The 15,283-nt window shown below is 41.4% G+C and overlaps 1 protein-coding gene across 12 annotated transcripts in view; it reads left to right on the top strand.

Annotated features, from left to right (window-relative positions):
* Positions 1-9,306, top strand: part of RPS6KA2 (ribosomal protein S6 kinase A2) — a 287,603-nt gene extending 278,297 nt beyond the window's left edge. For 8 of the 12 annotated variants that reach the window (XM_069010156.1, XM_069010152.1, XM_069010153.1 and 5 more), the window contains 4 exons: positions 3,749-3,825; positions 6,303-6,420; positions 7,326-7,463; positions 7,844-9,303. In XM_069010156.1, the coding sequence (XP_068866257.1) occupies positions 3,749-3,825; positions 6,303-6,420; positions 7,326-7,463; positions 7,844-7,969 (459 nt within the window). In that variant the 3' untranslated portion in view covers positions 7,970-9,303. Of the gene's footprint in view, positions 1-3,748; positions 3,826-6,302; positions 6,421-7,325; positions 7,464-7,843 lie in introns of all 12 variants that reach the window. The other 4 variants (XM_069010159.1, XM_069010160.1, XM_069010158.1 and 1 more) reach the window with 3 other exon arrangements.
* Positions 9,307-15,283: the final 5,977 nt, after the last annotated feature.

Below are 15,283 nucleotides of genomic sequence, written 5' to 3'. Positions count from 1 at the left end.
GGGCAATGGAGGAAGACCAAACAGTTTGTCCTGAGCTCAGGGAGAGGTGGCTCTGCATCACTGGCAAGCACTGCTCCTTTCATGCAACCCTGCGGGAGTGGGCTTGGGTCGTACAGCTGTTTCATGGCTTGGGCTCTTCGCTGCATTTGACCCATGAGATGTTCATATCTGCTTCCTCACAATGAAGGAGCAAGAAGTTAATTTCTTGGGTAATTGCCCGTTTCTTGGAGTGATGAAAATCAAAAATTTTAGTACTTGCAATACACTACTTCAAATGTCTTCCTTTGCTTGTTTTGGTCCTTATAAGAAAAACAAAAAGCTATTGTCTTTCAATACTTCATCCGTTCTCTACTATCAAATACTAGTGTCTCTCGGTATAATCTAGCAATCTTTTTTTCTCCCTAAATCTTTGACCAAGCTATGTTCATTTGTGTGGTATGTAACTGGAAAAATAGGATGATCTTTCTGTACAAGGTCCTTTCATGATACCAAAAGTTACAGGAACCACAGCCTTCCTGTATCAGAAGGAGAATGTGTTATACTGAGACCATTGCTGGGCCAGTATGACTTCATAACAGATTTTTCTTCAGCAAAAAAAATCTTCTATTGCCAAGATAGATTGGTTGGGGTTTTTAATTGCTGTTTGGTTAGGCTTCCATTTTAGAAATGGGAATGAGCTGTTCAAAATTTATTAAAGTACATTGAAAAAGTTCTGTGGCACCACAGCCATTCAATTTCTAAACCACAAAAATAATGACGTTTGCAAGATTTGACGCACTCAGATTTCCTCCAAGGTACAAGATGCTTAAAATAGGTGTAGCTATTTTTCAAGATTGGCTATTTTGTATAGTTTCTGTAATCACAAATATTTCCAGTTTCAGATCAGACTCTTCTGATTTGAACTGAAAGCAGGAATCACACTCCCAGTCATTTGTGATGAGTAATACAGGTCCTGCTAATGCAGGAGACATTGGAGATTAATTGAAACATTACCAGAACTGGCAGGGAGCTTACATAAAGCCTTAAGTGCTTTTACATTTTACCTGTGATATAATGCTGCCCTCCAGCCTAGACTTGACTTTCACGTTCCCTGTCTGAGTCCGATGGCAACGTCTGCCACATGATCAGGAAACTAACTAAGGAGGCAGAAAGTCAGCTGAGCTGGTGAAAAAGACGGTAGTGACCAAAGAAGGAGGACATATTTGCCCCCTTGGATCTCGCTTTATTTTGGAAACAGTTAATTTGCGTTTTAGGTGATAGCAAGAGCAAAGATGAAGGCTGTCCGAAAGAGGCACGCTGCCACCTAGTGCGAGTCGTGCTGCATGCGAACAGGAAGGAGCCAGGCTGTTGTACTACTGATGCAGTAGGGTGCTCTTGGATAAAGTAAAAATATTTTTTTCTGTAGTTTTCCTACAAAATTCGTGAAGAACTATTGCTTTGTCATTTGAAATTATGAGGGTTTTTTATTATCTTGTGTACCCATTCACATCCCTGCTTGTCACAACTGAGAAAAAACTGTATTTGTAACACTGTTAACCCAGTAAGTCAAAGCCTATAAAAATAAAAGGGGGTTGGATTAATACCTGAGCCATTATTAGAATTGGATGAACCCAGGGTATCATTATGTCCAGGATACATCTCCACAATGTCCTGCTATGGTATGGCACTAAGAACCAGTTTGTGCCTCTGTTTCAGACCCCCCTAAGTTCTCAAAGTGACCTAAACTCCTTAATCGGTGGTAAATTTTTTTTGGCATCCATTACAGCAGGACAGCACTGCAACTTTTGCAAAGCTCTCTCCCTGATTGATCTGTTGCTAAGACACATGCCTGTTACTGTTCCATAGCATCTCCTGCCCAGATCAAACACCAGTCTTTTTGGCCAAGGTTTCCCCCACTTTCTCTCATCAGCTCAGTGTTCTCTTTTAAAACACAGACCTGCCGGAGACATTTTCAAATAGCAGTGACACTAACTGATAACACTCTGGGTCCTGTTGTTATCTGTGGGCTGAAGTTACTGTTGGTAAAAAGGTGTTTGCCAGCAAAGCTTTCCCTAGGCACTGGCACAGAGTGAGTGTCCCTGTTATCTAGCAGTGCACCTGCAAACGGAATGATAACGCACAGCGACACCTCGCCAGCACTTTGGGGTTGTGTAACCACTTGCTTATTAACCTGCTCCACTAAGTATCATCACTGCCCCATTTTTCTGTCACTTACCTTGGGCTTGATTGTCCTTGGTTATCAGAGGAAAACAGAGAAGGAGTGAAAATGTAACTGTTCAAAAGTCAGTGAGAATGACCACAACAAAAGATAAATGTTGGCTATTCAGTCTCACAGGTGAAGGAAGAAGCAGCTGAGTTTGTCAAATACCAAAGAAGTTTTTCCCAAAAAAACTAACATTAAATAGAGGGGGAATGAATGCAGGAACTAAAGAAATAGAAATAAATAAATCAGCCAGAAAGCCTATATATTATGTATAGGAGAGAGAGGCAGAAGCATGATTTTACCAGCTTTGTCAACAGGAGGAACTATGGCTTTTTCCTGGTTTTGTTGCTGTGGGAGTTTTTTTGGTTTGTTGGGTTTTTTTCCAGGTAGCAAATGTTCACTCAGCAGCACACCTGGCAGATGGTTGCTTTGCCACTCATCATTTATAAAATCTGTCAAGGCAACATTTTCTCAAACTGTTTTTCCTTAGCAGGGTTTGGTCCTTTCTGTGATAGACTTCAGCTACTTAAATCGCTCCTGGGTAATAAGGCTGCAGGTCAGAGAAAGACTTGCTGAATTTGTACATTCCTTTCTCATGTGCTTTGCAAAAAGATCTATCTACCAGTCAATCTGAAGAGGACAAAACTATCCTTGTGTATCAGAACTGAATAAGGAGAGGGCAGTTTGCTTTTGTGGGAAGATCTGGAGGTGGTCCCTGAGCTTAGTTGGTGACTTCACTTTCACTTGGACCTGCACTGACCCAAACAGGCATTTCTGCTAGTGTGCACTAGCACAAATGAAATCTGGACATTACCCTTACTGCTATACCTTACCATGTGTTGGTATTGAACTTAATGGTCAGATCTCTGCTGACTACCACAGGTCTTGTTTGCCCCACAGGAAAAGGGGGTCAAGTTTTAGCCTGCTATCTGTTAATTCCAGTCTAAATGTGGCCACTTTTCTTTACACAGAAGTAAGAGAAGCCTTTTAGCTTTCTTTGCAGTTGTCATGCATCTTCCTTAGTCTGACATTAGATATGCTTCAGTGTGCATCCATTTCCTGTATCAAATCCAAACTGAGCTCAACTGGAACACTTATTACCGTCATTTAGCCCTATGATGCATCCAGGGTGTTGTTGGTAACTTTTATGTTAGGAGGATATGTTTCAAAGTATTAGTGAGCTTGTATTTCTACGAAACATTTTAAAACACTGAAATACTGCTCTGCTTTGCTGCATGTTGGATGGTCAGAGGAGCTCCCAGACTTCCCAGCTCTACCAGGCTGCACCCATCTCTCTCACTGAAAAGGGGAAAGATGTGCTGAGTTTGAACACTAACCAGATCCTTCCAGCTTGGGCTTCACCTTGCTCCATAGCACTACTGGAGTTTTTGATCTCAAGGCAGCCACCTGTTCAAGGCAGATATGCAGCTAAGCCCTGGGAATGTCAGCAGACACAAGCACTAATCAGTGCTTTTTGTAGATCAGAAGCTAAAAATTCAGGAATGCAGATTAACCTATTTCCATCTTTCTCTTTCCTTCCCACAGGTCCTTAAACGCCAAGGTTATGATGCAGCCTGTGACATTTGGAGCTTGGGGATCCTGCTGTACACCATGTTGGCAGGGTGAGTGACGAGGTTCTACTAGAGCAGCAGTCTCCAGTGGGCTCAGCACTGTAGCACTGATTAAGCCTGAAAGGAGTCACAGATAAGGATTCTGGCCTCCTTGAGAAGTGTGTTCAGTTGTTAAAAGCAAGATAATAGATGTCAAGACCTAGAATTAGAAAAAGTTTTTTTTAAGAGTGCATAAATAGCTTTGACACTTGACAGATTGTTTAGGTTTTTAACAGAAAGTGCCTGTATGCACTGAGACCTAGACTCCTAAAGGGTTCACTCACCACTTAAGCAGTGGGAAAGTCTTCCACTGGGAGAGGTGCATAGGAATATGAAGAGCCACATCACGTTCACCTTATGTGTGGAAGAATGTTAATTCATTCTCTTGATACATGTATTCTCCTCAGCTTCTTTATTCTTCATTTGATACTGTTATTGAAGTGTCTGAGCACCTTTGAAAGCTAAAAAAACCCCACCCAGACATAGTTTTCAGATGCTATTTGAAAAACATGATTCAGAAAGTAAACTAAGAGATCAGCAAGAATAGCAACAGGTAGCAGAAACTTTTGAGAGGTACTCAGCAAAAATACCCCTACCAATGTGTTGGCTAAAGTGAAATACTAACACAGGAAGATGCAGGGAAAGACACAGATTGAAATAAGCAGTGAAGGATAGGAGTAAGATGTGCTGAGATGATTGGGAAACAAAGTGTGCAAACCCAATGTAGAGTTATCAGGCCCCTGCATTTCATTTCTCAGAGTGTAGTATGTGCACATTTATCACACCTAAGCACAGTTTGCAGCTTTTCAGTGATCTCTCTAAACTGTTTAATCTGCTTCATGATCATTCAGCTGTGACAGGAAGCTTGGATTCATTCCTAGGTTTTATATAGAAAACAAAAAGTTGGACTCTGACTTTCTGTTATTTGCATCTCTTGCCTTGTGGATTATAGAAAAGGTGCCAGGGCTCTCTATCTCATCTGTTTTAATCTTGATTACAAATGTGTTCAAGGTCACCTGAAATATATTGAGACTTTCTGGGGAAGTCTCCCAGTCTGCTAGGATCTCCAAGAACCTTTTCCTATTTGGCTACTGCCCTAGACTGCTGCACAGCTGGAATCAGTAAATTAAAATTAACACATTACCCACAGTTATATTTGTTCAGTTGAAAATGTTTCTTTATTAAATATGAAGAAAAAAACCCCAGATATATTTGAATCAGAAATACAAATAGCACAACTTAGTGGATATTAAATTTACTGACAGGTGCTAGTAACCTGTATTTCACTTTTCCTGCACTTATCAGAGAAAATAATAGTAACAAAATCAGTTGTGGAATGCTTTTTTTGGTGCCACAACTGCATTTATGAATGGTCTTGTTCTTCCTCATTAGAGGAGATTAGCAGGAACTGACAAGTATTTACATCCAGGAATTTTTTTCTCCTTCTATCATCACTATGAGCAGAGAGGGCTCAGACAGCCAGTACTAGAGCACAGGTTGGGATCCTGTCACTGGAGCTAGTGACAGACCTCGGAGTTTTTGCCAGTCCTTAACTCCTACTGCATCCCTCCTGATAGCTATAGATTGGAATAGCATTACATATCTCTTTGGGCTGAACTGCTATGAAGTCTGAAATGTTATTGAAAATGAGAAAATACAACATGAGGAATTGAATTTTTTACCAGAAATAGGGTGGGATAGGAAGCTGTGGCCAACCCAACTATCTAACAATCTAAAAACCACTCTGGCAAGTTCTCAGAAAAGACAGATTGAAGGAAAAATATAAAAATCCGAAACACCTACTTCTTCTAAACCTACACAGCTGTTCAAGATTGCAGAGTAAAATTTGGCCTGGTAGATTCTAGTCAGCTGCAAAAACCTTTTCTCTTGTCACTTTCTGAAGACAAAAAGTGTACCCTCTGCATGTGACACTGATTTTGTAAAGCTGGGTGCATGTTACTGGTCATTTCTGACTGGCTAGACAAGGAAGTAACCTATTGCAGGTCATTTCTTTTGCCCAACTGACTTGCACATTATGGTTAATGAAGCAATGCAAAATAGATTAGAAAGGGTTCTTCTTTTCTTTTCCTTTTTTTCTGTTTCAGATTGTATTTTTTCTCCTTTATAATTTTTATCCTTTCTTGCCATTACCAAGGTACTGGTATTGCCAATAAAGGTGTTGGCAATAAAGCAGACTTAAGGTAAAAACCTGACTATTTTTACAAAGAATATGTCATTCCTAAAAAATTATAACAGAACAAAAATTTAAAAAACGATTAAGGAATCAGTATTTTCCTCTACAGATCAATATGAGGAACTACCAGCCTGTACAGTTTGAGTGAAAATGAAGCATCAGTATCAGTGGTACATTCTGGAACCAAATTCCTGTTGTAATTAGAGGCAGTTAATACTAGAACCTAGAAATCATGTACTTGCAAATTACACAGGTTTTTTCTCTTTCTCTCTCTCTTTATTTTTTTTAATAATAGATTCACTCCTTTTGCAAATGGACCAGATGACACCCCAGAGGAGATTCTGGCCAGGATTGGCAGTGGCAAATATGCTCTTACAGGAGGAAACTGGGATTCAGTATCTGATACTGCAAAGGTCAGTGAAACCCTTTCTCAGATTTTCTCTCGAGATTTAAATACCATGGAATGCTTTTTTTTTGCAGCAACTGCACTTTTAAAAGAAGTGTAGTGTTGTCAATGGCACAGATGTATAGTCAATACATGAATCACCTCTTTGCTTCTCAGTTAGCCAGGAGCAGGCAGTTTTAATTCCTGTACAGTTCACAGTTTAGGCTGCCCAACAATCACAAAGCATGGAAACCCCAGGAGAAAAAAAATCATCTGGTGCTGAGATCTTTAGGCATGAAGCTGTGCACTAGTCTGTGACCAGGTAAATGGGCAGGAAATCTGCAAGCTTCCAGTTGCCCAGCATTAATCAGAAGCTTTGACAGGATTTAAAGATTCTTGCAAGAGATTTCATTTTTAGCAAATGTTACTATCCAGTGGAGTAACACTGATACATTCCACCACAAAACTGCAAGCAATCCTAGTGACATATTAATCTTGCTGTCCAGTTTTGAAATTAAAATGTTTAGATGTTGTAGAACTAACCTAACTGAACTTTAGTTACCTGAATGTTAGGTTTCTATTCTGAGCTCCTCTTGTAAGCATGCTTCCAGGTCAGCGAGGAAATGCCTCCAGATGGCATCCTCTCCCTAGGTGTTCATCACTCCTACAAGGTCACCAGTAAATAACACTCATTCGATAAGATGAATACCCTCCACATTATGTTTTGACTGGATTATGAGCTGAGTTGAACATTACACTTGAAAGTTTTGAAGATAAGACCTTACACTTATAGAATATAAAGCCTGTCTCAAGTGTATCACTCTCTCCATTGGACATGCTAACCATGAAACTGCCAACAGGAAGATCTTGGTAAAACCAGCCCTGCTACTAATTACTTTTTCCCTTGTACTGTTTTCTTCCTTTTCAACCCAGGACATTGTGTCTAAGATGCTTCATGTAGACCCTCATCAGCGCCTCACAGCAGTCCAAGTCCTGAGACATCCATGGATAGTGAACAGGGAGTACCTGTCTCAAAACCAACTTAGCAGACAGGATGTTCACCTGGTGAAGGTACCTCCTACACCCTTCCCTCTTCCTTCCTTGCAGAATGAGCTGTCATTTGTGTAAATAGTCTGGAAAGTGATAGAGGAGTTGGAAAGATTATTTGCCACAACGGCTAAATTTAATATGGCACTGTATTAAGAGCAAAGATTTTTGACTGAAACCTGCTCAGTATTTTTAACTTCAGGTGGCATTGTAATAATCTGGTGGTACATACTGCTTTTCACCACTTTGAATCTGAGACACTCTGGCTGTCTGCCAGCCTAAATGGTATAATTTCATGGAAATTGTGCATGAATGACAGTTTTTGCAGGAGACTGAATAGGGGAAGGGAAAAACATCAAAGAACTGAATTTCAGCTCAAAGTTTTCTCCTTCTTTATTTTACAGGGTGCAATGGCAGCCACTTACTTTGCTTTAAACCGAGCACCTCAGGCACCAAGGCTGGAGCCTGTATTGTCCTCCAATCTGGCTCAGCGGCGAGGCATGAAAAGACTTACCTCTACCAGATTGTAGCAGTACCCCCAAAAGGCCTCCTTGAAAACCCACAGCTTATTATTTGAGAAATTCATCTTTACTTGGCTAGCAGAACTTTTTTGGAGAACCTGCACATGAAATTGCCAGAACTAGCAGAAGCCCACGTAAGGCAAAGTTCTCATTCACCACATCTTTTTTTTTACGTTCCAGCCAGGGTCCTGAGTTTAACAACTTCACAAAGATGTGCCAGTTTTGCCGGTAGCTCTGTTTCTTTACTGAGATAAAGCCAAACAAAATAGGTGAGCTCCATCCTTCCCACCCTAGGAAATCTATTTTTGAGTCTGTAAGATGTTCCATGGGAACAGTTTTCATTTTGTTTCTCATGAAAAGCACTTTTTGCTACAAAGAACGCAGTCAGGTTTGAATGCTGTTCCAGCATGTGTCATGATGAAGTGACTTGGCTGGTCACCAGTAGACATCTACTGATCTCCACTCACCCCAGGAAGAGTGAAGGCTGCAGAGACACGTGAATAATACCTTCTTTGAAACAAGTGCTATACAGCATGAGGGAGAGAGAGCTGCTGGTGGTGGAAATACCTTCTGTTTTTGAGGAATATTTTGCACTTTGCCCCTGCCTTCTCTGGAATGAAGCTAGCATCTCTCGAGGAGAGTGTGCCACCAGCTCTGGCTTGCTCAAAAGTCTCAGAGAGCAGAAAACCTCTGAGAAACCGGTCTTCTGAGGAAAAGAATGGGTCTTATGAGACTGTGGGAAGGCATTCATGTAAAGCAGTGTGAGTAGGAGCATGTGGATCAGGCAAGAGAAATGTGTCTGGTCTTGGCCAGCAAGCAGGTCTGGGAGGACTAGGTGAGGGGGCTGGGGAACCAAACAAGAGGCAGGGAAAGGTGTGAGTGGCTTTGAGGACAGTAGGCAAAACTACCTGACGGCAACTAGTGTACAAGTTGCTGGGGGGCAAACTGGGACTCTCTCTCAAAGCAGGGGACAGTCCCTCTTCAGTAACTGGTGCAGAAGACAGTGGGTGGCTGGGCTGCCCAGGAGCCTAGTGGGTCGATGCAGCCGTCCTCCCACACCATCACCCAGTCTGCTCACTGAGAGCAGTTCTGGCAGGCCAGAGTGCCATCTTGGAGCAAGAGAGGCCATTTCCAGTCACTGCTCCCTGCCCTCCCCTGGCTGTTCACCCAAATCTGCCTCCATCACCCAACATTTCATGTCCCTGCCTGGGTGTTCTGCTCTAGCAGAGCTAAATTCCCCATGCCATGTGTGTGCAGAGAGTACCCACTTCTGAAGAGTTCAGCCAACTCTGTTACAAGCTTTAATAATAATAAATTATGAGGAGAAATGGGAGGATGCTCTGCTTTTATATTTATATGAATATGTACATGTGTATTTATATACATATAAAACAAAAATTCTGTGCCCTAATACCTGGATTTTCCAGGTCCAGGGAAAGAAAACTTTTGTTGAAATGGTCTCTGCAAAATGGACTTTTTTCTCATTCCCTGATTTCAAAGAAAGCAAGCAAGGTTTGTGGTGCCGGATGTGAACTATTTTTTTATTCTTTTTCTTACCCATCTTGGCTTATGGTGGTCACAAGCTGACCGGGATTCTTCTTTGTACTGCTTTTGTTAATTTTTATTTTCTGAGTGAATTTTGTCACCTCAGATGCTTCGTGGGAAAATCTACTGTGCTGTGTTGGCTTTTTTTCTGTTGTGACAGGGGAAAAAAAAAAGAAAAATGTGAACATGGAGCTTCATATGCTAGACATGGTAATTTTTGCTTGCTGGGTAGTTTGTACATCTTGGTGCTGAACTGGAATTACCAGGTCACTGCCTCAGAGTGTCCAAGGGGTTTCATTTGCTATAGTAATATTCTTCCTAAAAGTAGCTCTGCTTCAATGTTGACTGAAGTTTGTTTGTTTGCATTAGTCTATTTTTAAATTTAAATTTATTCTTAATAATTTAAACTTATATTTAATGTTCAAGTTTATGTGCTGTGCACAGAGGATCGCTGCAAAGCAGCTCTCCTTGAAGCCCTTCTCTTTTCTAAAATAAACAATGCTGTGAAACTTCACACAGAGGCTGAATCAGCTGGGACTGATGAGTGCAAACGTGCAGGTGGGTGTTCATGGTTGTGCACACAGCAGCCCATATTCTCTCATCTGGCTAAGCTTTGCTGCCTTTAGAATTTTCTGCTTTTTAGAAGTTAAGTCTCACGTGTTTCTGCTAACAGCACACTGCGAGGATATCCACTGACAGGGATATCCTGGCTGGTGCAGAATAGCTCTGGCCAGGCCTTGGTTCTCTTGAAGTCACTTCTATCCTGGAAGAAGGCAAGGTGGGCATAAGGATGCAAAGGGCAACCTCGAAGGAAGGCTGGATTTTGTGGGGTCCAAGCTGCTATGTGCTGTTTTAACAAAATGTATTTTAGTGGTCAGAGTAATTGTATTGTATTGTATTGTATATGGGCAGAAAAAGTGTTGCAAATATTATGTACAGTTTTTGTCTCCTTCTGAGATTTCCTGGTCATCTTGCATTGGTTCAGTTTGCTTTCTCTCACAACCACTGGAAAAAGTCTAATTCCCTCTAGATATAGTCAGTCTTAATTCCTTGAGCTGAATATTATTTTAGGCCAAACTTACAGGATGTTGCTCTTCCCAAAGTTTAATGGTTTTAATCTCTTCCTGACTTACCTTTTTCTAGTCCACCAGCTATTATCATAGAGACACATACAGACTCATACATCTTAATGCTATTAATTACTTTATAAGCCCATAAATAACTATAAGCCCATACATATAGTGGGCTTTGTTTATTAAGGTTTTGTTGCCAGTGCATCCAGATGTGTGCACATATGTGTCTATATGTTAATACATGCACAAAAATAGGGACAGAATTGTAGTCAGTGGCTGAGGTGATAGCGTTGAAAGTTTTGTCTGCGGTGTTCTTTGAAATCTGTCATTGATATTGGTAGTGATTACTCTGGGTGTAGAAAAAAAGGCTGTGCCCGTCCATGGAGGAAATTGTCCCATTCAGCCTCCCCTCTGTCCCAGATGTGCATCCTGTGCACTTCCAAAGGCAGATCAGTCTCTCCTCTGCAGTCTTGCCATGGGAAGTGCCCTTCTGAGGGTTTTCTGATCTGTTCCAGTCAAGTGAACCAAATTAAACCATTTCCACTGTCCCAGCTCACTTGGACTGAAATACAAGAGCCTCCATCAGCAAATCCAAGGGAGGCAGAAAGGGAGGAATATGCCACTGGCAGTCATTATTTCAGACTCATAGCACCCACCACTTCCCCTGGCCCAGCTGGATCCAGGAGAGGATGCTAGGCTGTGGCCTAATTACTGCAATGGCTGCTTTTATACCAGCATCTCCTTTCTAGACTCCTGGCCATGGTATAGCTCAGCAATAGCACTTTTTTTTCTAGGAGAAAATAGAAAAAGGCTTAGCCTCTCTCTTTATATAACCTTAAGAGACTTTTACTAAATGTTATGTTTAACTCCTGAATGTCTAAAAATCTCTTTGAATTAGAACATACCGTCTTGCAAGTTTTTGATCCATAAAGTGACCTAGTGCCTTAGGCTATTACAAATATTATAGTTACATTCTTAACCATCAGGCTGCACAATGCAATGATTGTCCAAGGCATACCACAGTGTACCTGTCACAGACATAGTCAGCTCATCCAGAGACCCACTACAAAATCAGTGCCAGAATGGTTAGGGTTGGAAGGGACCTCTGGAGCCCATCTAGTCCAGCCCCCCTGCTAAAGAAGGTTCACATAGAGCAGGTTGCACAGGACCATATCTATGCAGGTTTTGTCGTTCAGCTCAGTAGAGAAGTGTCTGCCCAGCAGGGAGGAGGCATTTCCCCACATGTTGCAGAGCTGGACCCCGCTTCTGCAGCTCCAGAACTCTGAAGAAGTCAAAGGGCTCTGATGAAGAATATCATGGGAAGTGTTACCCCAGTTCCTACACAGCACCACAGCTTGTGTACATTGCAGAGGTGTCGGAGATGCTGCTCAAAGGGAGGGCTGACCACTGCCCCAGCCCCTCATGAATTTTCCCTTGTTTAAAATCTGTTTAATTTTTTCTAAGCAAGTTTTAACAGCAGATAGCATTTATAAAGCCTAACTATTTCAGCAAATGACAAGTGACACAGACACATTGTAATTAATCTTTACATTTGAAAAAGAAGTCTATATGAGAATAGATTCTGGTTTGTTTCTCCACAAAATAATCTTCTTCAGCTCCCTGCAAGCTCAGGATGCTGGGGATAGTCCAAGCACAGAGAGCTGAGTGAAGCACATCTTGTGTGACATGATGTCATGACATCACATGTCACACTCTTACAAAATACAGATTGTGTGTCTCTGTGCTTCATCTAACCCTGGATATAATACTGGGCTCTCTTTTCAGCCAGACCCTTTCAGCTCTCTCTAGCAACTTGTACCCAGCTTTGGTACCTCCAGATGCATCCAAACCTTGGTCAAGTATGCAATTGCTGCGTGTCTGTGATAGGAATTATGACAGGGCTCGGAACATCCATAGGCCACAGATGGTACAAAGGTTTCTCATGCTGTTGGTCTTCTGAACTTACCCCAGCATATGCAAGTGCTGACACTAAAAATGGCAGGCAGTCACTTTCTCTTGATTTCAGCTGCTCATCTGTCCTTTCCCACCTCCCTTAGCCAGGTCGCCATGGGGCAAAGTAAATGTTTGTGCGTCAGAACAAATGGCTGGAGACAGCTGGAGGGCAACAGAATCAGTTTAGCCAACAGTGCTGTCAACACACTGGAGTGGCTACAAGTTCAGTGTCCCCTCTGTCCCTCTGTCTCTGAGTTATGCTGAGCAGAGCCCAGCTGTGGCTCAGAGTCAGGGCTATAAATGATGTGATGTTTGTCCAGCAGCAGGTTCCCAGTGCCAAGCCCTGTGCATGGAGAGTGGGACAAGTCCAGGTTACTGAAAATCGGCCAAAAGTTCATATAAACTCCCTGTAACCAGAAGGGCCACAGATGGCATGTCGTGGGGAAATAATGTTAACTGCATGTATTTTTGCCACCAATAACTTAATAAGAATGGTAGAAAACCCCCAGGGTTTGTTTTTAAATCATCCATTTTTACAGAGGAAATTCTTGATTTTGAGTCATGCTACAGCTTTCTCGATCACTAGGAGTAAGGCAGCCAAACACAGAAAATACAGCAGATTCCTATAGCAGAAAATATATCGTAGCTTTCACTGGAAAATTATTTTCAGTCAGGTGTTTTGAAGCCTTCTCTTAGGATGTGTGTATCAGAAATGCCAAAGCAAATATTTATAATCAAAGTTCTCCTGTTGAACATCCAGAGATGACACTTTTAAGCAAGAGCCACATAAGCTCCAGGTTTCCATATCTGAATCCTAAAAGACAGGCAAGAGACACAACCCTTCAGATATTCCTTACATTAAAATAAAAGGCCTAAAATAATGTTAATAAGATGCTTTAGTATAGTTTATTAAAAAAAAATATTATGTAAAAGCCCATTTTTCTGTTTTCTTTTGAGGTATGCATCATTTTCCTTTAGAAGTGTATATTCTTCCCTCCTAGCTGACCCTGATCCTGAAATCTTGTGTTGCCTGAAAATGCTGCAGCTAATCTGCTTCTGGTACCTCAGTTCCTGTCTGAACACAGTCCCACACTCCTCCTTCCATGTCTGTCCACAGCAGACACATTCAACAATTGCGCACCCTGTCCTATTCTGAAAGCCAGCAAAAACATGAGAATTTAAACTCAGAAGATGAAGTGAAGTTAAAAGTAGGTTCTCAGTGTGTACAGAATTAAAACTCATAGTATTCAGGTGAAGGGTGGATTGAAGCCTATGCAGAACAAAAATGTTACAGAGTAAATAAAGTTACAGTAAGTCTTAGAGCCAAATTTTAGCTAAACTCTTCATAGATTTTTGTGAACCTAGACCTTGCATTTCCACATGCAGCTAGGTGACAACACATGTATGTCAGCCAGCATCTGATCATTCATGTCATCACAAGGCTTGCACGTGAAAATATTTTGCAGCTGGAAGTTTAGAGTCTAAAAATAAGAATTTGGCCCTTTTTGTCATCCTCTATTGTGAAAGCCACGATGTTCAGTGTTGAACTGTTCAACCACTGCTTCTTGCTTTGGTATACATAGTTACAGAGTCAACTTGTACTCCATTATGTCTCCTAAATGGATGTTATGGACGTATTTTTCAGAGATGCTGTAACCTGAAAGGAAAATAAGGAAAATGCACGCCCTCTTTGATAAAGGCAAATTTTGAAAGGAGAGACTGGAAATACGCATTTGAAGTGCAGAAAATGAAAAACAGTTGCTAAAAGATTGTTTCTGATTTGCTATTCAGAGCCAAATCTTGCTGCCTTCGTCCCTGTGTTAATTCCTGAATCCATATGCACCTTCAATGACTCTATTGGGAGAGCTTGGAGTCAAGTCCTCTTTCCTGTCACAGTAGTGGAGTCTGGCCATTAGGTGATGATGTGTGAGGGATTTACTTGGTAGTATTAAGTTAATTTGACAAAATATGAACCATGATCTAGCACTTTGTTTACAGGCTCCATATTCATGTTTACAAAATGATGATTTCTGAGGCTCACGCTTTTTATGTTTCCTGTATGAAAAGGGCAGCCAGTGTACAGATACTTGTTATGTTTACCAGCGTTTCTGAATAGATTTTTTTTATAGTACATGGTTTTATGAAGTGTAATATTTTTATAGCAGAATGATGATCTGACTTTCTATATTGTTACCTACAATTGTTTGCAAACAAGCTCTTTGCTCCCTTTTTTCTGTGCACTGTATCCCATGTTGCTGCTGCTAATGTTGCTGGCCTCAGCTGCTGCTGTCCCACCATGATGTGGGCTGACGGTATTGTGAAACTGTGCAAACTAACTTCAAAGAGCTGTGATTGTGCTGAAGGGCTGGCTGCATGCTGGATTCCTCCTGGCAGGAGGGATGGGGAGCTGTACCCTACCAAGGCAAGAGTTTATTGTGGATGGCCCCCAAGGAGAGGCCTCAGTGCTCACCTTTGTCTGTGTTCTGCCATTTTGGTTTGGCATGCCCATCCTTTCCTTTCTTTATAAAAATAAAAAGAAAAGAAAAACAAAAAGGATCCTTCTTGTTTTTGCATAATTCATTTCCAGTCCCCAAGTACTGGCCATGTTTGAATGCCATGTGTTGGTCACATTAAAAGCACACAGTTACCTATTCAAATTATACCTGGAACTATTATCTCTGTGCAGCCTCAATACTCAAACCTCTGCTTTGGGAAGCAACAAGTAAGTCTTAAACGCCCATCAGTCAGACAG

This window comes from Aphelocoma coerulescens, chromosome 3, assembly GCF_041296385.1.
Source record: "Aphelocoma coerulescens isolate FSJ_1873_10779 chromosome 3, UR_Acoe_1.0, whole genome shotgun sequence".
Taxonomy (NCBI): Eukaryota; Metazoa; Chordata; class Aves; order Passeriformes; family Corvidae; genus Aphelocoma; species Aphelocoma coerulescens.
Note: the sequence above shows the minus strand (reverse complement) of the source record. Positions and strands in the feature narration are given on the sequence as shown.